This window comes from Macrosteles quadrilineatus, unplaced genomic scaffold (assembly GCF_028750875.1).
Source record: "Macrosteles quadrilineatus isolate MER2022 unplaced genomic scaffold, UCM_ALF_1.0 Scaffold_8__2_contigs__length_117827958, whole genome shotgun sequence".
Lineage (NCBI taxonomy): Eukaryota > Metazoa > Arthropoda > Insecta > Hemiptera > Cicadellidae > Macrosteles > Macrosteles quadrilineatus.
In genome coordinates, this window is record NW_026542601.1 from 106,710,610 (window position 1) to 106,730,910 (window position 20,301).

The window sequence follows — 20,301 nt, forward strand, 5'->3', positions numbered from 1 at the left end:
AATCTAGGTATTTTTAACAGAATGAGTTAAGTCCTAAATTTTAAAACTATCTTAATATGAGTTTGTAACTTTTTATTTGTTCAACTTGTACACATTTGATATTTATTCCTTTATTATTAACATTTTAAGCCCTTCTATCACTTTAACAAATTTAAATTTAAACACATAAAAATGAAGATCAATAAGATTGTTAAGATGTTTAGTATTGTGATTTTATGATAGTTTTAATCAAGGGTCGATTTTAAACAACTAGAAAAAAGAGATTCTGGAACCATCTATCTTACTCTCCATGAAAGTCTTTATTCTCATACTTTTACTTTCCACCCCTATACATAGTACTGTATGTGGAGAAAGTATTGTTTTTGTCAAAAGGGCGATAAAGTGAAAGATGGGTTCTTACAGGTTATTGCTTTGGAAAGTTTTTTGTTCCATCATCTCAATAACTTTAGTTTTAGTTTATGAAGGAGGGCCAGCTCGTGGCAAATTTTAGTTCCTGCATCTCAATTCAAAGAAATCGAACACTTGTTTTACTCTAAGCCAAATGGTTTTAATAACTCCGGAGGGAGTTATAAGCAATTAAAAACTCCCTGCTCTCTGTTTTAGTAGTTAGTTTATCAGGCAAAAATTAGCTATGAAAAGCTACAAGCAGTGAGTTCAATAAAGTAAAGAATAAGTAAAAACATGTTTGTTCTAAATGTTGTATTGTTAGTTAGAGTTAGTCTACATCTATAGATAATCTGTTTCTTAAATGTAATTATAGTTATAAAATAAATTGTGATCACGATCTGTATTAGTATATGTTTTAGTTTCACTCATGTCAATGTGCCTTTATGTGTCTTTAAGTCTCAATTGTTTTTGTAATTTTGTAAATAAATAAATTTTTAAAAAAATATTTCTTTTCAATTTAGTTAGACTTATGTACTAGTGTTATTAATTTGCAAACAGCAGGTTCTCGCTCAGTTGGTTTGACCTGTTAAGTGATAGTGTAGTTTTAATAGCTTATGGAAATACTGGACAAAATATTCATATATACTTATTAGGTCGTCCAGTGGTAAAAAACTCAACCAAAAATATCTAATGTACAGACTCCTCTATTTTCACCTCATGCTGTAAATCAAACATGTGATTTGGAATTTCTTCCATTTCTTTTGATTTTCAGTTCATGTTTCGTTGTTTTTTTTGTCACAGCATGGCAACCCATAAAGCCCATGTACATTTCCTTTTTAATTTAAAATTAATATTTTGTGCTTATTTTTAAGCCTATTTTAATTTGTAAAGAGATTCTACTCACCTACAGGAAAACATCTTTCTAGCAGTATGCGTAGATTTTCCCTACAATGCACACAAGCTGAGAAAAAAGGGTTTAAAGAAACATGCTTACCTAATGATATATAGATTTAGAAAATTTGTATTTTGATGTATTCAAAACACCAGGGTAATATTTCAGCTGCAGTCTGACAAACGAGATAGTTTTGTTCTCAAAGATGACTTCTGTTATTTCTACTATCCCATCTGGGGAAGCGAGCTAGCGAGCTGGTCTAGTGGTTAGAGCGCGGGACTTTGGTCTCTGAGGTCCTCGGCTGTAATCCCGCCAAATAATGCCGCAACACCTAGGTCTAGCGTTAAGTAATGTGAAAAGCAATCCCAGGCTCGTGTTTAGCGTCTTAGGACAAAAAATAAAGAAAGTAAGAAAACTATCCCATCTACAGTCAAGGCCAGATTTTCCAACATCAGATAATCTGACACAGTCAACAATCTAGCCTTAGTCTAATAGTGATTTACAATAAAAAATGTTCCTATGCCATTCAGAAGAGTTTGAAGTTTTCTGCGGATTTTGTTGCGTAAAACTCTTAAAATTGTTTGATAACAATGTATAGCTTTTTTGACTCAAATGTTGTCTATTCTAATCGGCAATGTTTAGATGGCCTCGGTAGTCTAATCTTTTTGTTTTTACACTTTTTGGTAATCCAGCCCTGCCAAAGGCTTGAACTTGAAAGGTTAGTGAGTGTGTATTATACAACAAAGTATGACAACTAATTATGTAATCTCTCTAAACTTTATCCTTTCCTTGACACACTATCAACATATAAGACAAATGCCATTTGCACCTACTAAACATTTTTGAATTACAAAAATTATCTTTTCTTCCACAGTTTTAGTTACCATGATAAAAACATGTGTGAGAGGCTGATGTGGCATAATAGATGCTACTCGTAGCTTACAATAATATCTTTTTTTAACTTGGTTTGGTTAAAAAGTAAGTGTATCCGACAAAACTCTTTAGAATATACCTGCTCACTCTTTTAGTGGTTCTATACAACTATGTCAATTTTTATTCTCAAATTTTAACATATTAACTGGAGTGTCTAGTCTCTAGTCCGTGGTCAAAGGCACTAAACTCTTTGTTTCGCACATGTAAAATATCAATGTTTAAATTATTTTTATTAATGAAGAGATGTGTAGGTTCAGTAAAGAATGACAAATAATATATTTTTCATAAATAACACTTTTATATACATTTAAGTAATTTATTAAAGCTTTGCTCAGATTCCGAGCCACCACCAGAATCTCTTGGACATATACTCCAGAGAACAGCCTCCCATCTCGTCCTGTTTCACAGTCTTGTACATGTTCCGAGTCATCATCCACACTTCCATGGCCATCCGCATCATGTCCGACACCGGCTGCGGCATCAGATCGGTCATGAACAACATTGTAGTGTGCACAACATCACGAAGGAGCTGCTGCACCGTCACTTCCTCTTCCGTCTCACGTTTCTTCACTCCACACTCGCCCATCCCGCACCGGTTACTTCGCCCTTGTACGATTCCTGCGTAGCGGGAAAAACATGTAGCCAACTTGATCTCGGGCTTCATCGATCGATAGAATTTGACGACTCTGACCAATCCATGTTTGAACGTCTTGAACATCATGCGGGGTATTTGGTCAGCTGAAATGTATCTGGATGTCGGCTTGATAGGGAGTAATCGGTCATCTCTGCAAAGGTAAAATGTAGCTGTCAATAAATATGAAGTTTGTATGGTTTAACTCCTGTGTTTTTTTTAGGGTTGGATAGCTTAGAAGTATATGTAAAAATTATTTACCCAAACCTAGTCTAAACCTTTTGGCTCAGCAGAAACAAGAACAAACTTTTAGGATGTTCATAGCATCCAAATTAATGCAGAGATTTTTTTATGAACCTGTTTTTAGGTTAGGTTAAATCCAAACATTGAACAAATTGGGAAACTCTGCACCAGCTGATCGTAATCGCAATCCTCTAATATTTACATCTCAGCTATCTTTATGTCGAGGTGCAATAGCTTGTAGCGGGGAAACTCAGTCCATAAGTGTAAGATATGAAAATTTTCCTAGCGAATACTTACTTTTGTAGAAAGACTATTTTTGCTGCTGATTGATTGATGAATAAATATAGTGTCAGGATCACCCCTGAAAGAACAAAAGGTGTTTTAAAATGAATTATTTATGTACGAAACTAACCAAATTAATAGAGGCAGCAAATACAAAAATACATTTGGTATCCAATACATGGTATTCATTGTAAAATTAATTTAATTCAAAATGTCTTGAAAGTATCAAATGATGAGTAGATTTTCTAGATTCTACTAGCCTCAAACAGTTTTTGATAGTGTTCATAACCTAAAAACAACATTTTAAAACATAAATATTACATAAATACATAAATATTACATAAATATTACATTAGTATGTATTTTAAAGTAGGCTACAACTTTTAAAGGAGTTTTTATACAAAATATTTTAAAAGATATGGAACATGTCTAATAACAAGTTGGTGTCAAAAAACTGACAAAAAAGGGGAGAAGCCATTTCTTCATATCCAGCATATCTCTTGATTTGGCGCTGTTGATTATATTTATTTCACTATGACAGTGATAAAGGCCATATTTCAAGATATTTTTCAACCAGTTATTTAGGCACCTCCACAAAGAATGTAGCTTTTGAAATCGTACTACTGTAAATAGAAAGTATCATGGCTTTTAGTGGGTTGCAGTTCCCTGAAACAAAGAATTTTCTCGTAACCTAAGATATCTCTCCTTTTTCATATAGGTGGATCTATATTTTGCTTGAGGTGGCTACCTGGTCATCATATTTAATAAAAAGAAAAAATGATGCTTTGTACAGTGGCCTGGTATAGAAGAGGGATCGAACTCTCTAAGTTAAAATACAAAAATTTCTGTCTCTATTTAAGAAAGTTGGTCTTCTACTCAGCACATATTTATTTTCTATGACGATTGAAAATATTCTGAAATGATTTTTTTTGCCAAAAACAACATTTGTGTTATGGCCATCTATGCTAAAATATAAATGTATAAAAATCTGTCCATCCATAAGCAAATGGATTTAATTAAAATATAAGAAACTTTACGGAAATAAAACAGTCTATTTTTAAGAGGAATCAAGAATATTGTTTTTCTTTTTTACTTTTTTTACTCTGGGCTTTGTCTAACTATTAACAATCTAAGATGGAACTTTGTGAGGTTAACATTAATAATTTTCATGCTAGGTTACACTGCTATACTACTATAGTCTGTTCACAAAATTTAGGCGGTTTGAGGGGAAGTTTCCCCACTACTTTTTTGTTTAAATGTATATGTATATGTACTCTTTATGTTGCAGCTTGCAGCTGATTGACGTTTTGACAAACCTCAGCTGTTAAGCTATTGTTTTAAAGGTAGGATCAAGTGGAGGGGATTGATTTCTCCCTCTAAAACTGCATACATTTTGTGATCAGAGTATAAAAAAAAACTTGTTTGTGTGGTGATATCAATAAAATAATGTATTATTGACTTTTAATCATTTAATCTCCTTTAAATACAATCTAAATAGCTTCAAAGAACTGTTCTTAATTCGATGTTTAGATAGTCCACAATGTAAAGTAAAGGCGAGGTAAAAACACTATTGTTTCATGTAAATTTGAAAAAAAAAACACAAATTCTCTAAAGTTAAGTTTTGAAATTTGTTTACAGAAAACCTTTTTGAAGAAAATGTAAATTTTCTATCACAAGCAAATTATTGTATCGACACAAACCGTCAAAAATCCGGATAGTTTACTCACTTACTTATGCTTAGTCAAGTCATAAAAAAATATTTTTCTGGAAATTTTTTGGAATTTTCAGAAGTTATTAATAGTTCCACTAACAGCGTTTTATACTAAAACTACCCTGTATTCACGCTATAATTGTTAAAGTATCCAGACCGTGCTATCAGCTGTCCAGCATCGCTGCTGAATACAACGGAACCCAGGGGAAATTATCTGTCAAATGGCCTGATCCGATCCTCGCTGATTTATGTATGTTGGTTCTTTCCAACTGAGACAAAACATCGGCTCTGCAACTTTAGATTGGTTTACACAAACCGTTAAGTGATCATTTTTAAATTCAGAAGCTGAGTTTTGAGTAGGTTGCTCTGAAGTATGTGAATTTTAAGGTTTAAGTACATGCTTTATACAGGGTGTTCGGGAACTCTCAGGAACATTTCATTAAGTTGTCCTTTTGGGTCGAGACAAACAGATTTCACAATGCAAACATGGTTTATCTATTATTAGATGATATAACTATGATTTTTAGATATGGTTTTGCAGGCTGATACCCCATTTATTTATTAAAACCTCACTAGAATAAAGTTGTTTGTACATCAGTGGGATTTGAAATAGTATATTTCATAACATAAAACAATGAATAATACGACGTGATGGGGCTTGGGTTTTCTGAACTCTTTTACTGTCTGACTACTATAGACATACTGAACCAAATACTACAAAACGGTGTTATCAACTTTTCCCTTTTTCATTGACAAAAGCTAACAAAAAAAGACAATACATCTAATAATGTAATGATTATTCTCTAAAACACAAATAGGTCTTTACAACGTTTTTTATTGTAAATACACAGATATTAACCTTGAATACAAAAAAAAGAGTTCTTTCTTATTCTGTTATATGATTTAAAACGAGAGCCCGCCCCTTGGTTGAAAACTCGACCAAAAGTATGACTTGTACAAACTTCTCTATTTTCACCCCACGCTGTAAATAAAACATGCGATTGGAATTTCTTCCATTTGTTTAGATTTTCTCTTTATATTTTGTTGTTATTTCGTTAGCAAAATGACAACCAAAAAGGCCCATGTTATTTTTTTAAATTTAAATTATTTATTTTTTTTGTTTATTTTTGAGCCTATTTTAATTTATAATGGGATTCTGAACTTCTACAGCAAAATATATTTTATTTGGTACCAACCGCTTGTAATTCAGTCCAGTAGTATGGTCAGGCTAGCTGTCATAAGTTTTGCAAAGGTTTTTTAGTATATAAGATGTTGATGTTAGTTTTACATCTGGTAAGACTAGAGTCTGTTGGTTTAATGTTTTTCTTATATATAAGAATTGGAACGAATAATGTTTTTGACCTTTGGGGACATTAAAACGAAATAGTATACCTGTTCCGGGTAAGTCTTGAGACATACGGTAATAGCTTATTCCTTAAATGGGAAATTCGCCAATAAAACGAAGAATTGATTTTAAGACACATTACAGGTAATATATTATATCACATATATCGATTTTTCAAAGTCTTAAAGCGATCGTATGGATGGTTTAGTATAAAGGAAATAAAGTTGTGTGTGATTTTATTCAAATAGACATGTTTATGTGATTGAATTCAAATAAATGCCAAAACTCCTTAAAACCTAATTACTGATTACAAATAACTAAAATGATCAGCGTTAGTGTACAGGAAATCAAAATATGAAAGTTGCTTTTTTGTCGCTCCTAGATTGTGTTGTTTATTATTGTACATTCTTGGTTATTTAAGCAACTCACAAACTTACTCTTAAATCTCTAGAATTTCTTAAATTAAACTCGGCTCAGCGTTGAACTTTTCCTCACTGTTAACTGTTCAGGGCGGAAACTCGGTTAGTTCGTTCCCCGCTGTCATACCCTCAGGCCCCGCAATGATTTTGAGTTTACAACAAGATAACTCATTGTTATTGTGCCCTCAAACCACCAAACTTAACCATTACTTTAATTTTGTTTTCTCTGTTTTATTTATTAGACTCAGCTTTGCTCCCAACTAAAATGTCTTAGAGAACGTTTAAATTGTTTAGAAAGTAAAAGAGAACTAAATTAATTTATAATGGTTTAAATACCTGCATTCAGTAATCCAATAAGCTGCTTGTGGCAACTATAGTTTCGGTTCACAGGGAACCATCTTCAGGCCGTACAAGGCGTCGTTATTCACTTCCATATATGAATCAAGCAGCTTATTGGATTACTGAATGCAGGTATTTAAACCATTATAAATATTCAAACGTAATCCGGAGGCTAACAACTCTTAAAAATAAATTAATTTGTTTAGTTTTGTTTTAACTGGGATTATCATACTGCCCTTTAGAGAACCTGTGTATGAATCAATATAATGCAATTTCAATGGTGTTAATGTGCTAGGTTTAGCAACGATTCCAAAATGGGGTACTTAAGAGAAAATCCCAATATTTCTAATCCAGAACCCCATTTAGAAATCCCTGTTTTGATTATAAAAGATCAGAAAAAAACAAAAACAATCCTCGAGTATAACTAGTAATAATAACAGTAATTTAACAGTAATAATAACAGTAATAATAACAGTAATTTAACAGTAATAATAACATTCATTTACAGTAATAATAACAGCTATTTTTAAACCAACAGTTTAAGCAAACTTCCCTTTAGGGAAGTAGCTATTACCGTAGGTGGCACGGTAAGACCTAGGCCCGGGACCGATTTACTTTTTAATTTTGATGTCCCCAGCCAGAGGCCAAAAACGCCATTGGTTTAAATTTTTATATAGGCCTATGTATACGTCCGTAAACACGATAACTTGAGTAATTTTTGTCCTATTTTGATAAAATTTGGTTTAAAGGTGTAAGGCAGGATAAACTTGAATGAGTTCGCGAACTAGCATGACTATGCGAACAGGGTTTTATGGGGTAAAACTTGGTTTTTCGAGTTTTTGAACCTCAAAACACAAAGTTTCCCAATTTCTCTCTAGACCTTATAAAGAGCTTAAAAAACAAATAATTTAGTATATCAAAGTGTTTTTGTTCGGTTATTGGTAACGGACAAAATAAAAAAAATTGTAAACATAAAATTCCCATGTTATTCTTATAGAGAATATTGTAAAATGTTGTAGTTTGCTTGTTTATGGATATATTTTGACCAAGCTTGGCAAATTTATTTATTTTAAACATAACTATTAATAATTTACTAAAAACCCACTACAAGTTACTGTACAATTGTTATGCTAGTTAAAATGAAATATTTGCTCCTTGCAGAAGTTGCTTACAATATTTTACATCCATCTCGTTATAAAATCCTTTGAAAGCGCTCAACTCGAAAAGAGGAATAAACAGCTTGTTATCTTTAACTTTTTACCTTTAACCTTTTTTAACTCAAAAAGGGGTTATGTTCTGAGAATAAAATGCTTAAAAAGGTTTCAGTCACACTTATTATTGACTGAATTATTAGATTCAAGTCGCATGTAGTTCTCCTACTAGGTAAAAGCGTTTTCTTGTCTTTCCCAGAAATGATCTTGCGTATTTCTCAAATACGTAGCTTAAAAAGAGATTTTTCTTTTATATTGAACTTAACTTAAAATAACAAAACCATTTATCAGAAGATTAAAAGATTTTGATGAACAAGTACTTTAAAATCCACTAATCTTTAAAATAAAGTTATAGCCAACAAGCCAACAATGTTAGTTACCTTTATAATTTATATTAATTTGTGGTGCGCAAAATGGGGTAGTCTAACCTTAAAAGATTTTAAGAACAGTTTGTTTAAAATTAAATTTGAACCTCAAGAATCATGATTTTTATCAGTTATGAAAAAAATTGTAAATCTTGTTGTCGAATTATAATTTTGAAATTTGTTTTACAGCACGTTTATTTGACTTGTATGAATGTAAATAATTTACTGAATTAAAATCAAGTGAATTTGACAAAATCTTGTATATTTAAACAGTAAATACCTGTACGGAGTTGGTCCAAAACGGCTGGTAAGTTTCAAGCAAATGTCAAAAAGCCTATATTCGAACAGACGTTTGAGATACAAATGCTGCCAGAATTTTCATCAAATGGTGGAAATGGGCTATAACCACAGTGAGAATTTGCTATTTTAAATTCAGAAAAGTAGTGTTAGTATCACCACTAACGGTATTTACAGAAAAAAAACGTAGTTACTACATAAATGGCATCACCACTAGAAGGAAGGATAGACTAAGAAAAAATAAATAATTTAATTATTTTACATGAGGTAGACCTACTTGGAGGAATAAAATGGCTATTTGACAATGTTCAACACAGTAGTTCAATTTTTTCACACGGAGTTTAAACAATGATTACTTTCCAACAAACATCTCAAAATGCTGAAAACTAGAGGTGGATTTCGTAATTGTAATATTTGTGATCTAAATCCTGAACTTATAGTCTTTGCGTGAAATTTTATCTGGTTTGCTCAAATGGTTTTTGCTGTTAGACTAACAGATAATTAATTTGCATACAATACTACTTGTAGTAATCGACTATAGTATAATTCAACTTTCACCCAACCTATTTTAAATCCACCCGTAAGTGCACGTCAAGTAAAATTGAAAGACCATTTTCCAAATTTGACTTCTTTGAACCGCAATAGAAACCCAATTACGTTTGTGGTTGAATTTTATCGACGATGGAAAATATAGAGGCTTAGCTGTGAAAGCAAAAAGCGGGAGTTTGATTCAATTGTCTCGACTCGACTCACTGCTCGCATTTAAATATCGATAACAGAATTTATCGTGGCTTTGTTAAAAAGCTTGATGAAATTATACCTTGTAACTGCACCTTTGTGGTGGTCGTGGCTTTGTACATTTTATTGATGAAATTGTATTGGAGTTAGAATTCTACTACACTTGAGGGGTAAGGTTGCATTTATTGTGTTGTGTTTATTAAATTATAATTATATATTTTCATTCTTAGTTTCTTTAAATTTAAAATGAGATTTTCAGCGAAGGTCATAGAGTAAATAATATATTTCATTCCTAGGGACTTCGAATCGACTTCGTTTGACATGGTTTGCCCCGCACTTTGTTTCCTACCCAAACGTATGAGTACGTTAATTGGTGGCTGGAAGTTAGTTTTGCTATCCATGCCAGCTGTCATCGTTATTTGGGGACCGAACAGGTTTTTAGCAAAATCAGCTGCCCGCTTACTTTCTTAAAACATGAATGCATATTAAATACACAATAAGTATCCATAGCATTGCAATAGAATTGTTTTATTGTCACCGTTGCCTAGCAACTATTTATTATTTTTGCTGATTCCTCATATATTTGTTCACATCACCTTAAAGTTGTAGTTGTGTTGACTATCAGTGTGCATTATTATTGTGGTGAATAGTGGTAATAGGGCATAGTGTGGTGAAAAATAGCATTCATACCACGGACCGAAATAGTTTTGCACAATCTCGACTTTGTCTCGAACTTAAACACTATCTCGAGTCGGCAAAACCTCATTTTCGGCCCTAGGTACGAATTAATGTACTATTATTTTTTGTAGTAAAGAAATTCTGTACAGCTGATTTTCGGCCCTAGGGATGTACAAACTTGCTCGGTCCCCAAATGGCGATGACAGATGGCATAGACAGCAAACGTTGCTTTCAGCCTAAAATTAATTAACGTTTGTAAAACGGCTAAAACATCATAGTGAGGTGAAAAGATACTTTACGTCTGTATGTTGAGCTTCATTTTCGTTAAACTGCACCATTCTAAGTAGTTTTTTACATAATAATACTTGCGACATATATTTGCAGTGTGTCAACAAGGTTTAACTTTCGTCTATTTATCAATTTCCACAAATTCTGTTAGTGATGGACGCCATCAAAAGTTACAACTATTTAATTTGCCCTTGAGAGTAAGTAGGCCTACTGCATACAATGTTACGACCGTATGTAAAAACTAAATAGATTAAAACATATCAGTTTTTATACACGGATCATCTGTGTGTGACACCACATATAAATATAAACGTATCATATAATAAAAACACTTTAAAAATTCATTTCTCCTTCATACCAGCATTTTACAACAACATAAACTAAGTTAGACATCAGACTTACCCAGCCTCATCGTTGACCATGCTGCTCACAGACTAACGGACAGTAAGACTTCATATTTTGACACTTCACTGCGAATAGAAGTCCTCTACTCACTTTCTATTGACACCCCAGTTGTAGAGTGTTCTAACTTGCCCTACATTTCTCCCAAAGCTACTTGACCGGGTTTAAATATAGGGTGAGGGAGTCAATACCTTGAGGTGTTGTTGTTGTCGTTTGATTATTGAAGGCTAGTGCTGTGATTTTTACATATGATTAGGAGAAAGTATTGTTTTCGTAAAAATTGTCGAGTTTATATTTTGGGTCCCCCGAAAAAGTGGGGTTCGATGTTGTGTGTGTGTTTGTCTATGTGTGGGGTGGATGTGAGAGCTACAAACCTCACCTGTGGTCCGATTTTGATGAAATTTGGTATGTTTGAAATTTGAATTTTTAATGGTGTTTTTCTCATAAACCTATAAAATAAATTAAACAAAAAACTTATAAAACGGACCGAAAGATATTAATTAAAATTTCGTATGAAAATAGCAAACTGCCCTTTGCTGTAAAAATAACGTATGAAAAGTTAATTGTGACTTTGGTGATTTTCCAATGAAAAATCATAGTAAAAAAATCATTACGGTGAGACCAGTGACTTGATTGTTTGACTTGAAAAAAGATTGATTTGTTTCCAAAACATTTATTTTACTTAACTTATCAACATTTAGATGAACTGAAATTATTTTTCTCACTGTAACAAACTATTCTGAATTTATTAACATATCATATATCATATGGTCAGATTAGTATTAATATTTACCAATTAGGTTTATGTTTGAGGTTTTTGGGTAGGAATGAGATGGGAAGTGACCAGATAATCTTTAGATTTACTACTGTTCACTTTAGGGAAAGAAAACTGAAGAGATTTTAGGCCCTACCCACTCTCACACGTTGGATTATTTAAAACATAAAATCGAAAATACTACTTTGAACATACTTTAGATTTAAGCTATATACATTAGGGAACAGTTCTAGACACATTGCTTGCTTTAAGTCATGATTGGAAAATAAGAAGAGAAAGAGGACATACGTCTCCAGATAAAGTAGCTTTAAAAGTCTTCCACTTGATGGCAGCTCTAATCAACATACTGAAAACACAAAATAGTTGACTAATTTTCAACTAGAGTTCAGGAAGTATACGTTTAAGAAGGCTAATTTTAAAAACTTAAAATTTTATATTAGTTTTAAGTATAGGCATTATCAAATTTATATTTTGTTTATTGTATAACATTTCAATTTTTTTCTTTTTCTAAATAACCCTGGTAAGTTTGGCTACAATATCAGCCGTTATTGCGTGAATCAATTACAAAGTTTGTTCAAGGCCCAATTTCAAAGAGATTCGCTCGCTCAGCTCAATTAAGTCCCACTTAATCAGTTCTATAGTGCATGATATTTACATTTACTATTTACGCAGTCGTTGATTATAGAAACCAAGAAAAATAACAAACAAAAGCAGTTGCAAATTTAGCACCGATTTTATAAAAACAACTAACAGCGCACAACTTAGTTTTTATTAAAACTGTGTTCTTTTGGGGTTGATTCAAGCAGTATGCGAAAAAAACATTACTACAATTTTTTTTAAACTTAAAGATGCTATGGTAAATTTTTTAAAATGCACACGAGTGTTTAGAGTAAGTAGTTTTCATCAGAGTAAAACTAGTCTCACGTCAAACATGGATAAATTAATGAGTTATTGATGAGTTACACTGACAGACAATTTATCACTAACGTACTTTGACATCAAAACTCGACACATCCAGAGATCGTATTGCCTTTAGTTAGTGTTGTGAGTTTTCCTTGCCATGAAACTATTTACTGTAGTTTTTGGATCATTTACTGTGAGTCTTGTTATATAACTAGATTTGTTGTATATAGGGTGCTTTTTCACAATTTCTAGCTTTTAACAAAAACCATTTAAATGTTATTGATTTTAGTGGATTTCTCTGTAGGAAAGTAGCTATTACCGTAGGTGGCCCTCGTAAACAAATATTTTGATGATGTCAAACTGACGACTGTCATTGTAAAGCTATTTACTTTGGTGTAGAGATGAATCCTTTCATTACTTCAATACTTTACTACAATACTTAACTTTAATACTTTTTTCTGAAATGGTGACCATACGAAAGTAGGTATTTTAAGCCAAGCATGGATGGAGATATGAGAGTAGTTTATAATAACCAAGCCAATTACTGCGGCCTCAAAACCCAATCGGGGATGGGGGCTCATAAAATATAACAGAAGTGTACTTTATTACAGGCTTCATAACAGGCTTTCTAAGTACGCCAGAATGTATGTACGTGATAAAATTGTTTACCAATTGTTACAGTTTACAATTATTTTCATGATTTCCACAATTGATGTTTAGTCTGAAATTTGCTTTGTTGCAGATTCTACACAACTTAACACCTGTAATCACTGGGAGTGTTGAAGGCCATGGTAAAACCAATATGATATTATTTAACAGGTTATTTTAAAATTTAGTTAGCTAATGGAACTTTTTTCTCTTTCAATTGATCGTTGTTAATCATCAGCCTAGACAGAGTTAGGTTTCGAGGAAAGTTGGACTTGATATTTCAGATAAGGAGAGTCAAATGTTATGCAGTGAATCATCCCACTTTATTGCAGAAATAGAACTCGTATATCTGTTCTACAGTTTTCAAAATCTATTTAATTCTCTTTTCCTTAGATTCACTTGAATTGGTTCTAAAAGATCTTCATTGACATGTAGCAAGCCAATTAACGCCCATTTAATTGTTTAGTGCTTTTTTTGTACATCCTAATACTGTAAATTATTATTTATTTAAAACTTATTAACAATCGTGCAGAAACTATCGTGCAGTGTAATGTGCAATCAGGCTAGCTGTCATAAGTTTTGCAAAAGTGTTTTAGTATACAGGGTGATCAAGGAGGCCACCATTGGGATATCGGAAACGGTAAGAATTAGAGAAAACTTTATATGGGGGACATTCCTTTATTTTTTGTGACAGTTAAAAAATATGATTTTATTTTTTCGAAATTCAGTCGCCATTTTCCAAAATGGCGGCCAACTTTGAAATTTCTTGAGGAACACCCTATATTTTATCATGATTTCGGATAGAACATGCAATTTAAAAACTTTGTTATTCTTGAAATTTTTTCGATAAACCCACTCGTTTAGGAGTTATAGCCTATTTAAAAATGACTTCCGGTGTACATTTTACATCATGTAGCTCCTAAACAAGTATGTTTATAGTGAAAATGCGACGAGTAAATAAGTCAAATAAGTCTTAAAATTGCATCCACATTCCATAAAGACCATAAAATACACAGTTTTCCACTTTTCAAGTTTGCCACCATTTTGGAAAATGGCCGCCATTTTTGAAATAATATAATTAATATTTTTAGCGAACTTTATAGTCTTTTTGGAATGTGGATGCAATTTTAAGACTTATTTGACTTATTTACTCTTCGCATTTTCGCTATAAACCTCTTGTTTAGGTGCTACATGATGTAAAATGTACACCGGAAGTCATTTTAAATAGGTTGTAACTCCTAAACGAGTAGGTTTATCGAAAAAATGTCAAAAATAAAAAAGTTTTTAAAGTTTTTAACTAAAATCATATTTTTAATTGCCACAAAAAATAAAGGAATGTCCCCCATTTAAAGTTTTCTCTAATTCTTACCGTTTCCGATATCCCAATGGTGGCCTCCTTGAGTTATCACCCTGTATAAGACGAGAACTCACCCCGTGGTCGGAAACTTGACCAAAAGTATGTAATGCGCAAACTTCACAATTTTCACCCCATGCTGTAAATAAAACACGTGATTCGAATTTCTTCAATTTGTTTCGATTTTCTGTTTATATTTTGTTGTTATTTCGTCACCAACCTGGCAACCCATAAGGCCCATGGTAGTTTTTTTTTGAATCTTAAATTCATTTTTTGTGTTTATTCTTTGCCTATTTTAGTTTATAAGAGGATTCTGTACTTCTACAAGAAAATATCTTTCATTTGGTACCAACGACGTGTAATTCAGTCCATAACTATGGTCAGGCTAGCTGTCATAAGTTTTGCAAAAGTGTTTTAGTACATAAGACGAGAGCTCACCCCGTAGTCGGAAACTCAACCAAAAGTATGTATTGTGTATACTTCTCTATTTTCAACCCACACTGTAAATAAAACATGAGATTGGAATTTCTTAAATTTGTTTTGATTTTCTGTTTATATTTTGTTGTTATTTCGTCACCATCATGGCAACCCATAAGGTCCATTTCATTCTTTTTATTTACATTGTTTTGGTACTTATTTTTGAGCCTATTTAAATTTGTAAAGGGATTCTGTATATCTACAGGAAAATACTTTTCATTCGGTACCAACCGCGTGTAATTCGGTCCAGTAGTATGGCCAGGCTAGCTGTCATAAATCTTTCAACAGTGTTTTAGTATATAAGATTAAGTTTAGCTTTACAGTGTAGAGTACTATTTAAATCTTCTACTTCCCTATAGCACATAGTAAAAATTCTATTTATAATGTTGTTCATCCCACTGCACATAATTGACAGGCTTTAAATGAGTTGTTATAAACATCTACGTTATCACATTTTTGTAATTAGGCAATAAAGTTTTATTTGGTGTTGTCTTAACAATATGAAACTGATAAATGATATCGAGTAATGATTTTTAACAAACCCAAATTTATTTCTCTTTCAGTATTGTTTCCTCCACGTCGTAACAGCATATTATACGGTGCGTACCAAACCTCCTCTTCATTGATCAAATCAGAGAATCATGTGAAAGGTTTGACACGTCATACAATAAAAATTCAGTCGGACAGATATACGGAATTTATGCATGTAGAATGCTTGGAAGACAACAACAAAGCTCAGGCGACAATATACAGCCCAGCTGGATTCTTGGCAGAAACATTAGAGCTACATGGCAAAGACGATTGCCAACAAGTCCCTGATTATATTCATCCGTATCATTTAAAAATTCATATTGGAATCGAATATGATGAGATGACATTTACCATAATGTTCCTGTTTGGAGGGGAAACGCCTTACTGTGTTAAAAGACACTACAAGGTTTACACATTCCTTTACGCCGCCATATTGGAAAGAGACAAACCAGAAACGACTGGATGTATAGACCAGCTACTGGATGTAAGTGTGAAAATACATAGTTTGACATAATAAAGATAAATGGATACATGTTGGCCGAATTAAGTTAGGGGTGTTTTACGGTTACAAATGTTTGTTAAGAGTTAACCATTAAATAATTTTTTATATTTCAATAAATTATTTTTCCTGGTTATACCGTATTTGTTTTTAGTATACAATTTAAGATGTGTTTGTGTTAACACAATTTTAGAAAGTAAACCATTTACGTATTTGTTGACATCTTTATAAGATCCGATACTTTTATGTAGATAGCATCGAATATGTAAAAATAGAATCAACTAGAACATTCTTCAAACAATACCTGTCTTTGGGCCATAGTTTTACTACTGTATAATACCTCTTACTAAACATGTTTAATTAAGTTTAAACTTATATTTTTAGGATGATGAAAAAGGAGAGCCAACTCGTGGTGTTTGTAAGTATATACAATGTGGAGTACAATACACCTAGTCATACAAGTATTGTTTATTACACTGTTAAGATATTGTTTTATTGTTCTCTATACTTATTATTATTATTTTCTGATAAATGTACTGTGTTTTATAGCAAATTTATTACTACCAGCGGGAAAGTATGAGATCATGGATTTCAACAGAGATATCTCAAAAGAGGAACCTCGGCTTTATACTATTGACAACGCTTTCGATCATCCAAACGACGACCATTTCAAGCTCGAGTGCCGAAAACACACTGTACAAGTAGACGGTGGATATGTATCCATGGGAATAGCACTTATAATTCATGACAATATAGTCTTAGAAAAGTTAAATATAGACTCTTGTACGTCTGGATCGACGGGTATGTACATAAACAAGGAGGAAAAGCTCAATAGCTATTCGAAACTAACCGCATTTAACCTTGTGTTCAAAACCACTGAAAAAAAATGTTACACAATATCCATTGACTACGAAAATGTTGAATCTGGTACAGTTAAAATTCGCCGAAACAATCCCAGTAAAGTTAGTTGCCCAAAGCAATTTACCGATCATACTGCCTTGGATGTCAAGTTGCCATGGTACCACTCGACGCTCAAAGGACTGATATCGAAACTGTTTTGCAAAAATAAACTATCGTAACTAATTGTTCAGTTATCTACTTATTGACCCTTTTAGCAAATTATCCAAATAGCCTGGTCAATGAAAACAATAAAACACACTTTTTTGCAACTAAATGGTGGAAAGCTAGATTTTTTGATAGAACCACATGAGAGGTGTATTTTTCCAAAAGTCTCCACTTATACCCCTTTAGCTTTCCCGCCCGCCTCCTCCAAACCTAGAAATTGCAGTGTTTGATCATAAGTTGAATACTATGTATACTATAGTGTAGGAATTTACTTTTGTACTAAAGTAAAGGCATTCGTCTAAAAATTATTTCCAAATAGATATAACATTTTAACTCTGATAATGTTTATGTTTTAGAGCACACAAATATGTTTTACCCTATATATGTTTTTTACAAATATAATACGCAAAATGTATCAAACAAAATTTTTAGTATGTGTCTGAAGGTTTATAAATATATATTTGGTTAGTTGTATTAGTAAACTGTTGTAGTGTGGGGCGTCGGCCAATACGCACGCGCTCTCTTTGCCGACGCCCCACTCTTTACCAGTTCACCTAGATGACTAACCAATAATATACTTGTAAACCTAAAAAAATGTGCTAAACCATTGGTTTGTAACGTTTCGCGTATTATTTCTCTGGGCTAGTATGAGAAATAAGATATTACCGTAGATTTCATGGTAAGACCTAGACCACTAACGGTAATTTTGATGTCCATTCAAGCTAACACACCAAACCGGATACATTCATCTATGATTTTAGCGAATTTCCCTATTATATAGGGCGTTCAAAAAGAGTAGGGGACTTAATTTACGTAGTGATTCTTTGGGTCAAAATAAAGAGAAAATGAAGAATAACATTTTTTCAAAATAGCTTCGTTAACCAGATATTCCCCATTTTGTATTTTTTACACTAACATTTTTATGTTTCAATTTTTTCAGCAGATCTTTATGAAACTTGGTATGTATGTATAGCTAGATGAGACCCATGTCAGAAACAAAATTAATCTTGAATCAACTCAAAATTTCAAAATGGCGGCCGTTTTAGTTTTTCTAACTTAAATTACTACAAAATTGCTGATTTTATGAAAGAATGCCTAGAACACGTTTATTTAGTATTTATAATTCCCTATCAAACGGTACCAAGCTCAAAAAGATCGATTAAGAAATAGCTGAAATATTATGATTTTTCGTTGTAAAATGGGGCAAACCTGACTATCTTAGCCTTTTTCTACCCCATTTTACAACTAAAAATCGTAATATTTCAGCAATTTCTTATTCGATCTTTTTGAAATTAGCAAGTTTAATAAAAAATGAATTTCAGGGTAGGCCTACTCTGGTTTTGATTATTTCACGTATTTATTGAAAAGGTAGCTCTATAAAGTGAATGAACAGAGTGTGTTTTTGGCCTCTAGGGACCTCAAAAGGAAAAAGTAATTCGGTCCCGGGTCTTACAATGGAACCTACGGTAATAGCTTATTCCCTATATGGGAAATTCGCTAAAAACTTAGATTTTTAAACTTATTGTAAATGAGTTTGTAAACGTTAAGACAGTAATTTATTTTATAAATGTCACACTTATGTACATTTTAACCAATTTAATAAACTACTTTGTCCGTTTAGGCTAAATAAAGACCTATTCACCCCCACTTGAATTCGAACACCGATTACTGCATTGTGTTGGTAAATTAAAACAAGAACCTTACGTAGTCAACTTTATTTTGTTACTATTTTGCCTTTTGAATCGTAAAAAAATGTTAAAACTATAAAATCACGTCTCAAATGTTAAATTCTCGTTGCATTCATAATATAACCACCCAAAAACAATTTTACTCCGGAACAACCTGTATAATTTAAAACTAAATAAATCACAATATAGTAACTCTGTTAGACCAGAGAGGATTCAAATTGTATTTTAACTCTAACACAAATATAAAAGTTCATTTAAAGCTTGCAACTCGCTCAGTCCTTGGAGGGTTGTGACAATGTTTGTATGGGCTTACCCGTTATTCGTTCTCCAAATTGTTGTTGTTGAACCTTGATTAAAACATTTGTTTACAAACGAGTTAATTACGGTTTGACAGAGCAAGGTTTATCCTGTTATTTAAAATTGATTTAATTTTTTTGTGAAAAATAAAGTAGAAATGCTATGGCTATTATCAATCGGTTTACTTCATAGCACGAATACTTGAACAGAACGTGCTACCTAGTGTGTATAAGAATCAACCATTTTTGAACTAGGAAAAAAAGAAGTAAATGTAGAAATATTGTTACTGAAATAATGTTATTCTTTAACTATGTAGGTTACTTTTTGGAAAATTGATTAAAGAGATTGACAGAAAATAGAATAGGGGTGACAAAAACATAAGTGTGATAAGTAGAAGTTAGCTATGAACAATTAGGTAACTATGGAATCATCAAATAATAACAAAAAAAATATCTATCTATATATACCTGTATATATCTATATATATAATATCTATTAATATACAAATTAAAACAAACCATTGTCTAGATGGTTTTAAACAGTCTTTTGGTGCACTCACCACAGTTTATTAATCTAAAATATTAACTTGACTGGGCTATGACTGTGATTAGAATTTCCTGCGTTTATTTCATTATTTAATTTTTTTAACTGGAATACATCACCAGTAAATCTACCATAGACGTTGAATATATAAATAATTTGTTCTAATTTGCTTGACTCAGTTCCTTCTCTCTAACAGTGTTATGGCAGAATAGAGTATCTTTAACGTAAGCGGCTTTTCATCTGATGGACTCAAAATGTCTTGAAAAGGTCAGCAGCGTTTAATCCTCTTCGAATGACTAAAATTAAGTTAAGAAAAACTGAAACAGTAAAAATATTGAGTGGTTCTGTTTTAAAGAGAAT

The 20,301-nt window shown here is 32.3% G+C and overlaps 1 protein-coding gene across 2 annotated transcripts in view; it reads left to right on the forward strand.

Moving 5' to 3' along the window:
- The window catches only part of LOC129001286 (GDP-fucose protein O-fucosyltransferase 1), a 29,874-nt gene extending 12,399 nt beyond the window's left edge, over positions 1-17,475 (forward strand). Inside the window, exons 1-5 of one of the 2 annotated variants that reach the window (XM_054428536.1) lie at positions 12,928-13,032; positions 13,582-13,630; positions 15,882-16,333; positions 16,733-16,766; positions 16,898-17,475. In XM_054428536.1, coding sequence (XP_054284511.1) covers positions 12,997-13,032; positions 13,582-13,630; positions 15,882-16,333; positions 16,733-16,766; positions 16,898-17,427 — 1,101 coding nt within the window. In that variant the 5' untranslated portion in view covers positions 12,928-12,996 and the 3' untranslated portion in view covers positions 17,428-17,475. Of the gene's footprint in view, positions 1-12,927; positions 13,033-13,581; positions 13,631-15,881; positions 16,334-16,732; positions 16,767-16,897 lie in introns of those variants that run through there. The other variant, XM_054428534.1, reaches the window with a different exon arrangement.
- The last annotated feature ends 2,826 nt before the right edge of the window (positions 17,476-20,301 follow it).